General features: G+C 41.4%; 1 protein-coding gene across 1 annotated transcript in view; it reads left to right on the forward strand.

Annotated features, from left to right (window-relative positions):
* The window catches only part of LOC140479933 (AP-1 complex subunit mu-1-like), a 53,222-nt gene extending 38,196 nt beyond the window's left edge, over positions 1–15,026 (forward strand). The window contains exons 9-12 of the mRNA XM_072574337.1: positions 2,585–2,743; positions 7,912–8,037; positions 12,214–12,289; positions 14,627–15,026. Of these exons, the coding sequence (XP_072430438.1) occupies positions 2,585–2,743; positions 7,912–8,037; positions 12,214–12,289; positions 14,627–14,646 (381 nt within the window). The 3' untranslated portion in view covers positions 14,647–15,026. The remainder of the gene's footprint in view (positions 1–2,584; positions 2,744–7,911; positions 8,038–12,213; positions 12,290–14,626) is intronic.
* The last annotated feature ends 264 nt before the right edge of the window (positions 15,027–15,290 follow it).

Here is a 15,290-nt window from a genome sequence, read left to right on the forward strand (position 1 = left end):
TATATGCAATGGTTGCCTCCAGCACATAGCTTTGGGGATCATTCTTCATCACCAGCACCAAGGCAACATCTCCAAATTTGACTTACTTTCCAGGAGGAGTAATTGGACAGTAATCATAGGCAAGAGTCTCAACCAGGAGATTGACACTAATTGTATCCATAGTGATCAATAAGTTGTAAAAATAAATAGAATGGCACGTCAAGAATTCAAGTTTTAAGACATGACGAGCATCTCAAACACTATTGACAGAACACTATCTTTGTTTTGTCATGATGGTGTTTTCATGATGTTTTATGTATCTTAATCTGTATTTTTAATGTTTTTGTTTTAAATTGGACTAAATATTTTTTAAAAACATGATTCCAAATGAATTTCTAGGATCACCTGGCTCGTCTAGTGGATTCAAACAGTCCACTGTCCCTCGAGGAAACAAAAGGAGATATCTCTAAACAAGAAAAACACATCAGTGTTCAATAGCTACTCACAATTTGACTTTAATGGTCTTAAAGAATGTTGAACTGATAGGAAACATTAAGATGCAAGAACCACACAGCAGATGAGAGAACATGTAACAAACTGTAAGAATTGCTCCAAAGCTTTATCTAAAGGTTGACTTTGTAGATTGTCCACATCACATGATGTAGTGACCATCCTTCCACCTTCTTTAAAATAAAATAACAGCACGACACAGCTTTCACTGAGAAAGAGAGATAGGTGTTCTGCGAACAGCGACCAGGCTACTTCCAGTTAATCGGACAGCTAAAGTACCTCTCTGAAGCCTCTTGAAAAAGAAACAAGGACCTTCTCTCTCCTCTGTATTCCATATTCATTCTTATTTCTGAATCTAAACTCTGGTAGATTGCAACTGCTGCGATACCTCTGCAATTTTATTGACTAAGCTATGAAGCCACAACTTGCCAGCGCTCAAATGGAATCAAGTTCAGTCTCTATTATTGAGAAGTATTATTTTTATTTTCCATATCTATTTTTTTATTGGTGTGTGTGTGTGTGTGTGTGTGTGTGTGTGAGAGAGTCAGTGAGAGTCAGTGAGACATGGTCTCTTCAGTACCTTTAGGGCAAATGTGTACATACAGAAAGCTTATTGTTAGCATATTTAAAATTGAACCCATCACTCCAAGGGTGAAAATTACACCCAGCCACTGTCAGATAAACTAGACAACTTATACTTTGAACCAAAGAATTGAATGTGCTCATGTTAATTTTAGCCAGATCTCAAAATAGCTTGTCAGTTTGCACTGAATGTAGATATTCAATATTCCCAGAATCAATCTGTAGTGATTCTTAGCATCTGATTTTTTTTCTTGTTCTTTTCTCATTGTGCTAACTGATAATCTTAGAACTATTTTGCAATGAGGTTTTCTTTTCGCAGAGACTCACCTTGCTTGTGCTAGAAGTACATTTTTCTAGCGACATTTGAACTCTCCTCAAATTTGATCTTTTCAGTCTGAATGTGAGCTTCCACCCTTGTTCTTGCATTGCAAACTATTGAGACTTTTATGGCCCCTAGCATCTCCCTCTTTGATAGATCCTGGTAGACTATAAAGAACTATTTCTGATATGCATAGCTATTCTAGGAAAATCCTATGCACGGAGGTTTATGAATGGCTCCTTCAGGCCTACTCTTCATGGCATCATGAAAGACATTATTAGCCTTGTATCCAAATAGGAAGATTGATCAGTTTTTATTGACTTTTACTCTTTCAGCTTACAAGTAATGTAAGATGAAAGCACAACACCAGTACCTTTTTTGGGACTTTGTTTCCACAGACCCAGCCTTTGTCTCAACACATAAGTACCATGTACCTATTCCCAGTGAAACAATATTAGCTTTCCTTTCATCACTAACCGTCAAAACATCCAGGCTTACTAAAATAAAATAAAACAAAGAACCACAGATGCTGAATATCTGAGATGAAAACTGCAATTACTGGCAGATCCACTCAGTCCAGGTGAAGAACCATCAGACTTGAAACATTAACAGACCTGCTGAGTTTCACCAGCAATTTCTAATTTTATTTCATCCAAACTGACTGAAATACAGTCCTCTTTGCATACTCTAAACTTAAAAATGCTATCCCAAACATGACAAATGTACAACTATTTAATTATAACTCTTTTATTTAATAAAAAATAATGCATTATGCTTTGTAACTAACCTAACACACACACAGCGCCAGAGACCCGGGTTCAATTCCTGCCTCAGGCGACTGACTGTGTGGAGTTTGCACATTCTCCCCGTGTCTGCGTGGGTTTCCTCCGGGTGCTCCGGTTTCCTCCCACAGTCCAAAGATGTGCAGGTCAGGTGAATTGGCCATGCTAAATTGCCCGTAGTGTTAGGTAAGGGGTAGATGTAGGGGTATGGGTGGGTTGGTGTGGACTTGTTGGGCCGAAGGGCCTGTTTCCACACTGTAAGTAATCTAATAAGGTCAGGGATTGGAAAGGAGTTTTATTGGTTTGTGACAGTCAGTGCATTACCTGAGCAAAGTTGGAACAAACCTAAATGTATCAATTACAACACAGAAAGAAAGTTCCTCTCCAGTTGACTATATTTATGATGTTGCAGGTTAAAGGAAAATTCAAAGAGCGTCTGACTGCTACAGATGTTGCCATCATCATCCCTGTCCCCAGCGATGCTTCGTCTCCAAAGTTCAGCACAGCTAAAGGTTGCGTAGAATGGGTACCTGAGGACAGTGTTATCATCTGGTCTATAAATTCTATTCAAGTAAGTCCACTATAAAATACATTGTCTAATATTCAGGCGTGTTTATTGGGGGCAATTTGACAGCTGGCTACAGATGATTGCCATTAAAGAGGAATCATTTCAACTAAGATATTTTCAATTTTATCTCTCTTGATTTCAGGAAAACTTCAAACTTTATGAAGAAAACTAGCTGGAAGAGCATAGTTCAGGCAGCATCCGAGGAGCAGTAAAATCGACGTTTCAGGCAAAAGCTCTTCATCAGGAATAAAGGCAGTGAGCCTGAAGTGTGGAGAGATAAGCTAGAGGAAGGTGGGGGTGGGGAGAGAGTAGCATAGAGTACAATAGGTGAGTTGGGAGAAGATGAAGGTGATAGGTCAGGGAGGAGGGTGGAGTGGATAGGTGGAAAAGAAGATAGGCAGGTAGGATAAGTCATGGGGACAGTGCTGAGCTGGAAGTTGGAACTAGGGTGAGGTGGGGGAAGGGGAAATGAGGAAACTATTGAAGTCCACATTGATGCCCTGGGGTTGAAGTGTTCCGAGGCGGAAGATGAGGCGTCTGGTGGTGAGGGAGCGGCGGTGAAGGAGGCCCAGGACCTCCATGTCCTCGGCAGAGTGGGAGGGGGAGTTGAAATGTTGGGCCACAGGGCAGTGTGGTTGATTGGTGCGGGTGTCCCGGAGATGTTCCCTAAAGCGCTCTGCGAGAAAGCATCCAGTCTCCCCAATGTAGAGGAAACCTCATCGGGAGCAACGGATACAATAAATGATATTGGTGGGTGTGCAAGTAAAACTTTGATGGATGTGGAAGGCTCCTTTAGGGCCTTGGATGAAGGTGAGGGAGGAGGTGAGGGCGCAGGTTTTGCAATTCCTGCGGTGGCAGAGGAAAGTGCCAGGATGGGAGTGTGGGTTGTAGGGGAGCGTGGACCTGACCAGGTAGTCACGGAGGGAACGATCTTTGTGGAAGGCGGAAAGGGGTGGGGAGGGAAATATATCCCTGGTGGTGGGGTCTTTTTGGAGGTGGTCATCCGCCACCACCACTCTCCACCCTTCAGGCTCTCTGCCTTTATTCCTGATGAAGGGCTATTGCTTGAAACGTCGATTTTACTGCTCCTTGGATGCTGCCTGAATTGCTGTGCTCTTCCAGCACCACTAATCCAGAATCTGGTTTCCAGCATCTGCAGTCATTGTTTTTACCTTTTATTGGTGGGTGGTTGTGTGTGTGTATATAAGAGAGTCCGAGAAACATGGTTTCTTTAGTAATGTTTAGGGCAAATGTGTACAATAAGTCAGCCTTTCCATTTTTAAATACAGAAAGCTTATTGTTCGCATATTTTAAATTGAGCCCATCACTCCAAGGGTGAAAGACCTGGTCAATTAGACTTGGGTGTGGACAATTTTATACAGAACTTTTTGCACATCGACATTCATATACAGAACAACATCATTCCCACAATCAGCAAGAACCACCTGAGCATAGCCTTCCTTTGATTCCCTTTTAGAGAAGTACCTGGCCCCTATTTTGTGACTTCTATAGTTTAAAAAAAAACTGAAATTGAGGCTATTGTGAGGAATAATGGATATAGTGTTATAGAGATGTAAAGCATGGAAACAGACCCTTCTGTCCAACTCATCCTTGCCAACAGATAACCTAAATTAATCCAGTCCTATTTGCTCGCACTGGCCATATCCCTCTAAACCCTTCCTAATCATATACCCATCCAGATGCCTTTTAAATGTTGTAATTGCACCAGCCTTCACCACTTCCACCGGCAGTTCACCCTCTGTGTGAAAAGGTTGCCACTTATGTCCCTTTTAAATCTTACCCCTCTCACCTTAAACCTATGCCCCTTAGTTTTGTAGTCCCCTATCCTGGAGAAAAGGCCTTGACTATTTACCTTATCTATGCCCCTCATGTTTTTATAAACGTCATGTGGCACGGTGGCTCAGTGGTTAGCACAGCGCCAGGGACTTGGGTTCGATTCCAGCCTCGAGCAACTGTCTGTGTGGAGTTTGCACGTTCTCCCTGTGTCTGCGTGGGTTTCTTCTGGGTGCTCTGGTTTCTTCCCACAATCCAAAGGTGTGCAGGTTAGGTGAATTGGCCATGCTAAATTGCCCATAGTGTTCGGGGATGTGTAGGTTAGGTGCATTAGTCAGGAGTAGAGTTGTAAGGTAGGGGAATGAGTCTGGGTGGGTTACTCTTTGGATGGTCAGTGTGGACTTGTTGGGCTGAAGGGCCTGTTTCCACACCGTAAGGAAACTATACTTCTATATAGTCACCCCTCAGCCTCTGATGCTCCAGGGAAAACAGCCCCAGCCTATTCAGCCTCTCCCTACAGCTCAAACCCTCCAACCCTGGCAACATCCTTGTAAATCTTTTCTGAACCCTTTCAAGTTTCACAATATCTTTCCTATAGTAAGGAGACCAGAATTGAACACAGTATTCCAAAAGTTGCCTAATCAATGTCCTGTACAACTGCAACATGACCTCCCAACTCCTATACTCAATGCACTGGCCAATAAAGGCAAGCATACCAAATGCCGCCTTCACTATCCTATCTACCTGTGACTCCACTTTCAAGGAACTATGAACCTGCACCCCAAGGTCTCTCTGTTCAACAACACACTCCAGGGCCCTACCATTAAGTGCATAAGTTGTATCCTGATTTGCCTATCCAAAATGTAGCCTCCCATATTTGTCTAGATTTCTGAAGTGTTATAGCTCTGATTTAGGATATATTGCTATTTGTGTGTCAACTAACATTGAATTAAATTCTTCGTTACTGTGAAAACTTGCAAACAGCTTTAGTTTTACTGTCACCTTTTGTGGCACTATTGACTGAGTCCTTGCGGAAATCCATAAAATCTTTATACTTCTATTTCTCAGATGGTCCTTATTGCTCTGTGAGAAATTATCATGCTGCAACAAACCATGATCAAAGTATTTATTCAACTATTGACTTTTGCCATCAATCAATAATTTCATTACCAGCACTTGATGATTCAGAAAGCAATCACAAAGCCTAAATGTAACTTTAAAAATAAAAAATTCTGCCTAGTTATTTGAAAAGGGGCAGTGCTGTTCTGAGTGCATTTAACTAAAAATTCCTGGCCACCATAGCTGTCAATAATGTATGCTAGTAAGTGGTATCAGTCTTTCCTGTTTTACTACATAAAACAACTTGTTCATTCATATTCCTCCAACATTTGTTCATAGTACTACTTTTCTGAATGCATGAAAACCTTCTAATCCTTTTTGTAGGGCCCTGTAAGGCTGGACAATACCATCAAAGTCAGTTCTGGGTATTGAGTTGGGTATTAATGGATCATAAAATCAAACTGAGAATGATTTCCTCTTTTCCTGAAAGTGATGACAATGGGAAACTCAGGAGAACTAAATGATGGAGGGTTTAATTGGCATCCTTACCACTCAATGTCACGTGTCATATTCCAGTGTCCTACACCATCATGCACTTTCAGTCTTTAAAACTAGATTGAGGGATTTAAATTAAATTTTGGCAAGATTAAACCCATTGTCTTTGCATCACCAAACAAGCATTGATTAGATTAGATGAGATTAGATTCCGTACAGTGTGGAAACAGGCCCTTCGGCCCAACAAGTCTACACCAACCCTCTGAAGAGTAACCCACCCAGACCCATTTCCCTCTGACTAATGCACCTAACACTATGGGCAAATTAGAATGGCCAATTCACCTGATGTACACATCTTTGGACTGTGGGAGGACACCGGAGCACCCGGAGGAAACCCACGCAGACACTGGGAGAATGTGCAAACTCCACAGTCGCCCGAGGCTGGAATCAAACCTGGGTCCTGGCGCTGTGAGGCAGCAGTGCTAACTACTGAGCCACCGTGCTACCCCCATTGCTTCAATTTTAAGATCCTTATCCTTGCTTTCAAATCTCTGCATGATGTTACTCTGCCCTATCTCTGTTGCTTCCTCCAGCCCTATAAGCTGTCAAGATCTTGCTGCTTTCCCAACTCTAGCATCTGGAATATCAAAGACTTTAATTTCTCCATAAAGATGTTGTGCATTTTAAAAGCAACTCTCTTTTAAAAGAGTTTCTCTTTCAACTTTTCACGAATTTCTAATAGTTAATAATGTATTACCATTTGGTAATGTGGGCGGCACGGTGGCACAGTGGTTAGCACTGCTGCCTCATAGCGCCAGAGACCCGGGTTCAATTCCCACCTCAGGCGACTGACTGTGTGGAGTTTGCACATTCTCCCCGTGTCTGCGTGGGTTTCCTCCCACAGTCCAAAGATGTGCAGGTCAGGTGAATTGGCCATCCTAAATTGTCCGTAGTGTAGGTAAGGGGTAGACGTTGGGGTATGGGTGGGTTGCGCTTCGGCGGGGCGGTGTGGACTTGTTGGGCCGAAGGGCCTGTTTCCACACTGTAAGTAATCTAATCATTTATTTTGATCCTAGCTGATGTTAATACTGGACAAGTTAGATCCCAGATTGAAGCCTTACCTTTCAACCCTGGCTTTGTTTCTTTTTAGCAGTGATGGTAGGCTAATGAACACGAGTCTGTGTACTTTCAACTCAAAGAATAAAGTGTTTGTTAAACAAGATAAATTGAAATATATGACACTCGACAGAAATATTGGAAAAGGATTGAAACTCCCACTATTCCTAAACACTACCCTTATAAACACCAAAGCCCCAGCAAAAATCTATCACTATATCTATATCAAGCTTTCTTGCTCAGCAATGGCACACATTCCTTTTCAGCTAATTTCTGCACTTCCACTAGCTGTTGTCATCTTCGTCTGCAATCTCCCTGAAACAAACTGCAAATTAAAGACTTTTAATTAAATTTCAGAGTAAATACAAGTTCTCTTAGATCCGTTTTCAGCAGTCTTGCAGGATTACCAATCCCTATTCTACTTTATGGATTCTTCTGTATCCCAGGCAACAACACAGTTGTGTTTTCCACCTTTTTTAAGTGCACTAAACGACTAAGCTCCAATTCCTCACTTCAGGGGTTGTAAAACCCCATTACAAATGCTTGCATACAAACAGGCCTCCAGACCTCTTCACATCAGGCTCACAGTCACAACTGATAAAATTGTAACCAAACCCATGCTTTGCCCTTCTTAATGCACAAAATGCATACTGTAAATTAACCTTCAAGTTATCCATTGTTACTAATGCCTTGCATTATTGCTTCAGGGAGGAAAGGAATTTATGATGAAGGCCCATCTGGGACTGCCGAGTGTCGAGGCAGAAGAACCTGAAGCAAAACCTCCAATCAGAGTGAAGTTCAAAATCCAATACCTAGCAGCATCAGGATTGCAGGTATATTTTGTCCAAAGTTAAATGCAAGCAACAGTGAGATTTTTATAGCTTTTAACCCCCAAGAGTATTGGATAGGTGACTTAGTTGATGCTTATTCAGTGTCTTTATAAAAAGAGCTGATGACTGTCTGAGATCAAGTAGTATTTCTGGAAGTATTGACAGAAATAATAAATGCTGTTTGGAAAGTAAATGTTCAAGACCTTTGCTGTAAAAAGGAAGCATTCCAATCAGGGATGTACAATGTAATATTAATTAACGTCAGTAACAGTGCACGAAATAGGAGGAGGAGGAGGCCATTTGGTTTCTCAAGCCCTGCCCTCAATTCAACAAGATCAAGACTGATCTGCCCCAGGCTTCAACTCCTTTATCTTACCAACTCTTCAAATCTAACTATCACCTCTTTAAGTATATCCAGTGATCTAGTTTCTAAAACACTCTTGGATAGAGTATCCCATACTTTCACTACCTTTTGGGAGAAGGAATTCCTTCGTGTCTCAGCTTTAGATCCCTTATTCTGTAACTGTCTCCTTTCCTGAGATTTCCCTACCAGTATAAGCATCTTCTCAACGTCTACCCTGTCGAACTGTTTCAGAATGTGTGTTTCACCAAAATCATTCTTCTAAACTCTAATGATTAAAGATATAACCTGTTTGGCTGTTGTTGATAAGTCAACCAAATCATCCCAGAAATAATCCTAGCGAACCTTTTTTGAACTGCCTCTGATGCCAGTATATCCTTCCTTGAATGCAGGGATCAAATTTATACAGAATACTCTAGGTGTCTCGTGCAGATCATTCTGTTAGAATGTGTATTCCGGTAACGAGAATTCACTGTAACACGACTGACGAATTGGGGACACTGTTTCTAAAGCGCAAACTGTTGGCTCTAATGCAATTACAGCATCAACACTTTAAGCACTATTTTTAAAACATGATTTTTTGTATAATGTGGGGATATACAAAAATGTAACCAAAGAACTATCTGTACAAGAACATTCAGATACTATGCCTTTCCATCCTGAAAAAACTTGTTAATTGCAACTCTGTCTTCTGTATGTGAACCAATAATTTGTTTATACCAGTACATTGCCCTGAATCTCATCATATTTAGCAGCTTCCTGCGTGGCATCTTGTCAAATGCATTCTGGAAATCCAAATAGATCATGCCGACTAGTTGTCTTTTGTCTAAACTGCTTGTTACCTCCTCAAAGAATTCTAACAGATCTATCAGGCACGACTTCTCCTTGACAAAGCCATGCTGGCTCAGCTTTATTTTACCATGCACAATCTCATCCTTAATGGACTCCAAAGTCTTACCTATTGCATTTTTAGTTATCCTCTACTGGTTTTAAAGGCTTTCCAATCCTCTGGCTTTCCACTAATCTTCACCATATTATATACTTTTCTTTTGCTTTTATTTTGTCCCTGACTTCCCTTGTCAGCCTTATCCTCCCTTAGCACGTTTCTTCTTCCTTGGCATGACTTTCTGTTGTGCCTCCTGAGTTGCCCGCAGAAATACCTGCCATTGCAGCTCCACTGTCTTCCCTGTGAGACTTCCCTTCCACTGTGGCTAAGTGGTTACCACCGCTGCCTCACAGTGTCAGGGACCCAGGTTCGATTCCAACCTCAGATGACTGTGTGGAGTTTGCATGTTCTTTCCTCCCACAGTTCAAAGATGTGCAGGTTAGGGTGAATTGGCCAAGCTAAATTGTCTATAGTGTTCAGGGATGTGTAGGTTAGGTGCATTTGTCAGGGGAAATGTAGAGTATTAGGGTAGGGGAATGGGTCTGGGTGGGTTACTCTTCGGAAGGTTGGTGTGGACTGTTTCTACACTGTAGGGATTCTATGATTACATCTGTTTCAAACTTCTCCCTCTCAAACTGCAGGGTAAATTCTATCATATTATGGTCACTGCCCACTTGGGGATATTTTACCTTAAGTTCCCTAATCAAGTCTGACTCATTACACATCAAATTCAGAATTACTTGTTCCCTAATGGGTTCTACCACAAGCTGCTCCAAAAAACCATTCCATGAATTCCTTTTCTTGAGATCTGCTACCAACCTGTCCACCTACACATTGAAGTCCCCTATGATTATTGTAAAAGTGTCTTTCTTACATGCCTTCCCTATCTCCTGATTTGTTTTCTTCGTCACACTCTGACTATTGATACAAGGCCTGTGCACAACTCCCATCAGGTACCTTCTTCCTAAATAATTCCTTAACAGTACATACACAGAATATATATATTCTGATACGCTATCACTTTATACTATTGCTTCAATTTTATTTCTTACTAACAAGGTGACCCCTTTCTGCCCATCTTCCTGTCCTATCAATAGGATATGTATCCTTGGATAGTTGATTCGTTGTCCTGACCCCTTGTCACCATGCCTCTGTGATATCTACAACATCCTACCTGCCAATTTCAATCTGTGCTACAAGCTCATTTACCTTGAGTTGTAGACTGTGTGTAACTACAACACTCTGTCCTGCGTTTACTGACTCTCTTCTCATTGTTGTCCCCTTATCTGCCATGCCTAAAGCTGGATACCTGACCTCTTCCATTCTCTGTGTTTTTACTTAAAGCCCTATCCACAGCCCTAGTTTTGTAATTTGCCAGAACCCTGGTCACAGCATGATTCAGATGAAGTCCATTCTATTGGAACATCTTCCTCTTTCCCCAGTACTGATGTCAATGTTCCAAGAGTTCAAACCAGTTTCTCCCAAGCCAATCTTTGAGCTACGCATTTACTTCTTTAATCTTGTTGATGTTGTGCAAATGTGCCCATGGATCAGGTACGTTTTTTACTTCTGCTTTTTAATTTAGTCCAGCTCCTCCTATTGCCACAGCAGAACCTCATTCCTCTTTCTGCCTATATCATTGGTACCAACATGGACGATGACAACTGGATCTTTCCCCTCTTACTCCTGCAGCCCAGATGAGATATCCTGAATGCATGCACCAGGCAGGCAAAACCTGGTCACAGGAAATGTTGTCTATTCCTCTGACAATACTCTTCCCCAATTACAACGGCATTTCCTTTTTCTCCCCCCTCTTGTATATCTCCATGTACAGTGGTACTATGGTCAGTTTGCTCATCCTACAACCCCTAGTCTCATCCACACAGGAACAGGAACCGCAAATCTGTTAGACAAGCTCAAGGGCTGATGCTCCTTCAGCACTACCTCCCAGATCTCCCACCTGCCTCAGTCATTGTCACACCCTCACGTCCCTGACCGCTGACTGAGTTCAAGGTAGTTAATGTATGGGGTGTGACAGTATCCACATAACTTTCCCCCTCCCTGATGTGTTGCAGTGTTCCAAGCTCAGACTCCAGCTCATCAGCTCTGAGCTGAAGTTCCTCAAATGACCAAGAGTTGCTATAGATATGATCGCTATGAACCACAATGGGGTCGTCTAGCTCCCACAAGACATCACTAATTTGTCAAATTAGTAGGTATCAACAAACAATGAACTAGTAGTTTATGTGTGATGTGACTTTTTTAATGCTGGGCCCCTGATCTTAGGCTTTGGTTTATCCTGTTTAAGAAAGATTACAAGCTTTGATTCAAAAAGCACCTCCTCCCCCCTGTACCAAGTTCTCCAACATTGCTTCCAAATTCCCTGAACTATATACTCGGGCAGTGTCTCACTCCAGTCTCCTTTCTCACCATGTGCAGCTTTCTGTTAGAGTTTCAAGTTTGGCTTCACATTTAGAAAAGCCACGTTCGATTAAAGTTGATGGAGCCAAAGATGAATTCAACTGCAGTGCTGAATCCAAATCCAATTAAGGTCATGGTGTGTCTTCTCTCTTACTCCCTAAAGGCTTTTTTTCTTTGTCTCTTTTTTTGTTTTCGCCTACTTGTTTTCTCTTTAACTCACTTCTAACTATATCCCAAGCTCTGCCTGTCTTGATTGAGCAGAATAAGTATATCCAAGAATTAGCAATCTCCCTCAGTAGATTTATAACTATATTTAGAGTAATTTTCTATTCCTGAAATAGGATCTAGAATTTGAAGGTTGGGATTATGTTCTACTCTGATTTATTTGATAGGGAAGTGATTACACAAATATGATTTTTCTTTGTAACTGCTGTTCAACATTGATAATATTTTCAAGTATTACATATTGCCATATATCAAAAGCCCATTTAATATGTCTTCATTTTTATAGATCAAATATGTACGAATAATTGAAAAGTCCACTTATCAGGCAATATCCTGGATTCGAAGCCTAACAAAAAGTGGAGGTAATAATTTATTATAAACGCGCAACCATGATTTCCTGAAAATGTTTTCTGGCAAGCACTGTGTTTAATGTTTTCCATGATGTGGAGGTGCTGATATTGGACTGGGGTGGACAAAATCAGAAGTTACATGATACCAGGCTATCGTCCAACAGATTTATTTGAAACCACAAGCTTTCAAAGCACTGACCCCTCATCAGCTTTTGATTTCAAATAAACCTGTTGGGCGATAACCTCATGTCATGTGACTTCTAATTAGATTCCCTGCAGTGGTGGAAGCAGGCCATTTAGCCCAACAAGTCCACACCGACCCTCTGAAGAGTAACCCACCCAGACCCATTCCCCTACATTTACCACTGATTAATGCACCTAACACTATGGGCAATTTAGCATGGCCAATTCTCCTGACCTGCACATCTTTGGACTGTGGGAGGAAACCGGAGCACCCAGAGGAAACCCACACAGACACAGGGAGAACGTGCAAACTCCACACAGACAGTGGCCTGAGGCTGGAATCGAAACCGGGTCCCTGGCACTGTGATACAGCAGTGCTAACCACTGAGCCACCGTGCCACCCAATCTGACTTCATGATTTGCATGAGGCATATTCAGTTTCTGATTTTGATTGTCAGTGTAGCGTGCATTGTAAAGATCACACAGTCCTCAGGAAGGTAGGATAAATCTGAAGCAAGAGATAATCTTGACTTTACACTGTCCATTCTAGCCCATGTACTGCAGCACTATATAGTTTTCATGTCTCTTTTCACTAAGCCAAGCTATCCTGTTAGTCAAAAAAAGGTGCATAAAGTATTAGACTGCAAGAGAGAGAATTAAGTGCCAAATCCGAATCATCTCCAACATGAGAAAAGCTAATCATCTTCCCTTGACATTCAACAGCTTTACCATCCCTGAATTCCCCACCTTCTTCAAAGACCAGTGTCAGAAATGTGATGAAATATCTTCACTTGCTTGATTCGAACAACATTCTAGAAGCTTCCGACGCTATCAAAGATATGGCAACCTGCTTGATTGGCACCCATCTTAACACCTTCAACAACTGCTCCATTCACCTCACAGCACAGTGGCAACTATGAGATTCACTTCAACAGCTCACCCTTTAAAGAGTACCTTTCAAATCCAAGACCTTGGCCATGTAGCAGGACAAAGATAACAGATGCTTAAAAGTGCCACCATCTATATGTTCCCCCCCCAAGCCATCTGTCTCTCTGACTTCAAACTGTATTGCTTCCCTTTCACTGTCACTTGGTCAAAGTCCTGAAACTTCCTACCTGAAAGCACTGAGAGTGTATCTGCAGTAGTTCAAGGAAGCAGTTCATTCAAATTCCCACATCCTATTAATTACTAAAAGATACATGGAATATAGTGACTAAAAAGGCAGATAACCACCACCTTTTAAGGGCAGTTAGGGGTGGATAACAAATAATCTCCTAGCCAGTGAAATAATTTTTGTAAAAACCTCAGTATGTTAAACTGAGCCTCGCATTTGCCTGATCAAATGAACACCAAAGATTTCACAGCATTCACTGAAGAAAAACAAATGTGTTCTCCAGTATCCTTTTGGGTGGCACAGTGGCTAAGTGGTTAGCACTGCTGCCTCACGGTGCCAGGGACCCAGATACGATTCCAGCCTCTGGTGACTGTCTGTGTGGAATTTGTGAATTCTCCCTGTGTCTCTGTCAGTTTCCTCCCACAGCCCAAAGATGTGTAAGTTAAGTGGATGGGCCATGCTAAATTGCCTGTAATTTTCAGGGGTGTGCTGGCTGGTTGGTTGGTGAGCCATGGGGAAGTGCAGGTTAGAGGGGTGGGTCTGGAAGGGATGCTCTTTGGAGGGTGTGTTGATTCGATGGGCCCAGTGACCTGCTTCCACATTCTATAATCCGGAACATGTACTGTTCACTCAATGCCAGCAAAGCGGAACAATTTTTTAAAAAACCTGATTAATGGTGACTATGTAACCAATGTTGTAAAAACCCACCTGGTTCACTCGTGATGCTTTGGGGAAGGAAATCTGTCATCCTTATGGTCTGACCTAAATGTCACCTGACCCACAACAATGTGGTTGACTGTTTAACTGCCCTCTGAAATCACCCCATTTACTTCAGGGGCAATTAAGGGTTGTTAGCCTTGCCAGTGACACACTCATTCCATACAACAGTAAAACAAAATATCACTGTTTGTAGGAACTTGCTGCGTGGAAATTAGTTGTTATTCTTGTTTGCATAATTATGAATGTACTTCAAAAATAGCTTATTGGTTGTGAAGCACTCTGTGATATTGGGAGGGTATGAATGAGCCTTTTTTCTCTCTCTTTTTCCCTAGATTTCCAAATTCGGATTTGAAGTTTACCATTTCTAAATTCCACTTTGTGCAGAGGATTGAGAGGATTTTATCTCTGAACATCATTCATAAGAATTCATAAAACATGAAATCAGTTGTCTTAAATTGCATGAAATGATTCATTCAAGGCTGAAGTGTATATTCACAATTCCAGCTGAAGATGTTTTTAAATTTTGGAGTTAAACAGGAAGGGTAGTCACTTTTATTAAAGAAAAGTCATTTGAATCCATTTTATGCTGTGTGTTTTTGTTTAGAACTAGCCACTAATACAATTAGTCTTATCTGTACAATATTAAATTATTTTACAGCACCAGATGCATTATTTAGGGTAGTGTTTCTAAGTGTTGCTCTTGCTGTATGAATAAAGTTATTTAATAAAAATGCAAACCATTCTACAAGGTGATGTGTTTCTGTTGTGTTGACTGCTTTGGCAATTAGTTGCTCCACTGTCATTTTTTTTCTAATTAATTAATGTGCTTGCCTAATTTGGTAGATATTTTATTCCCTTGGGGTTGAATGGAAAACAGCACATTGGCTAATTTAACCATTCCTTAATTCACCTATGAAGAGAATCCTGTTGAGATTTGATCACAATGAATGCAACCCAGGAGGATAGGAAAATAAAACTATCATGGCTACAATGACT

This window comes from Chiloscyllium punctatum, chromosome 7, assembly GCF_047496795.1.
Source record: "Chiloscyllium punctatum isolate Juve2018m chromosome 7, sChiPun1.3, whole genome shotgun sequence".
Lineage (NCBI taxonomy): Eukaryota > Metazoa > Chordata > Chondrichthyes > Orectolobiformes > Hemiscylliidae > Chiloscyllium > Chiloscyllium punctatum.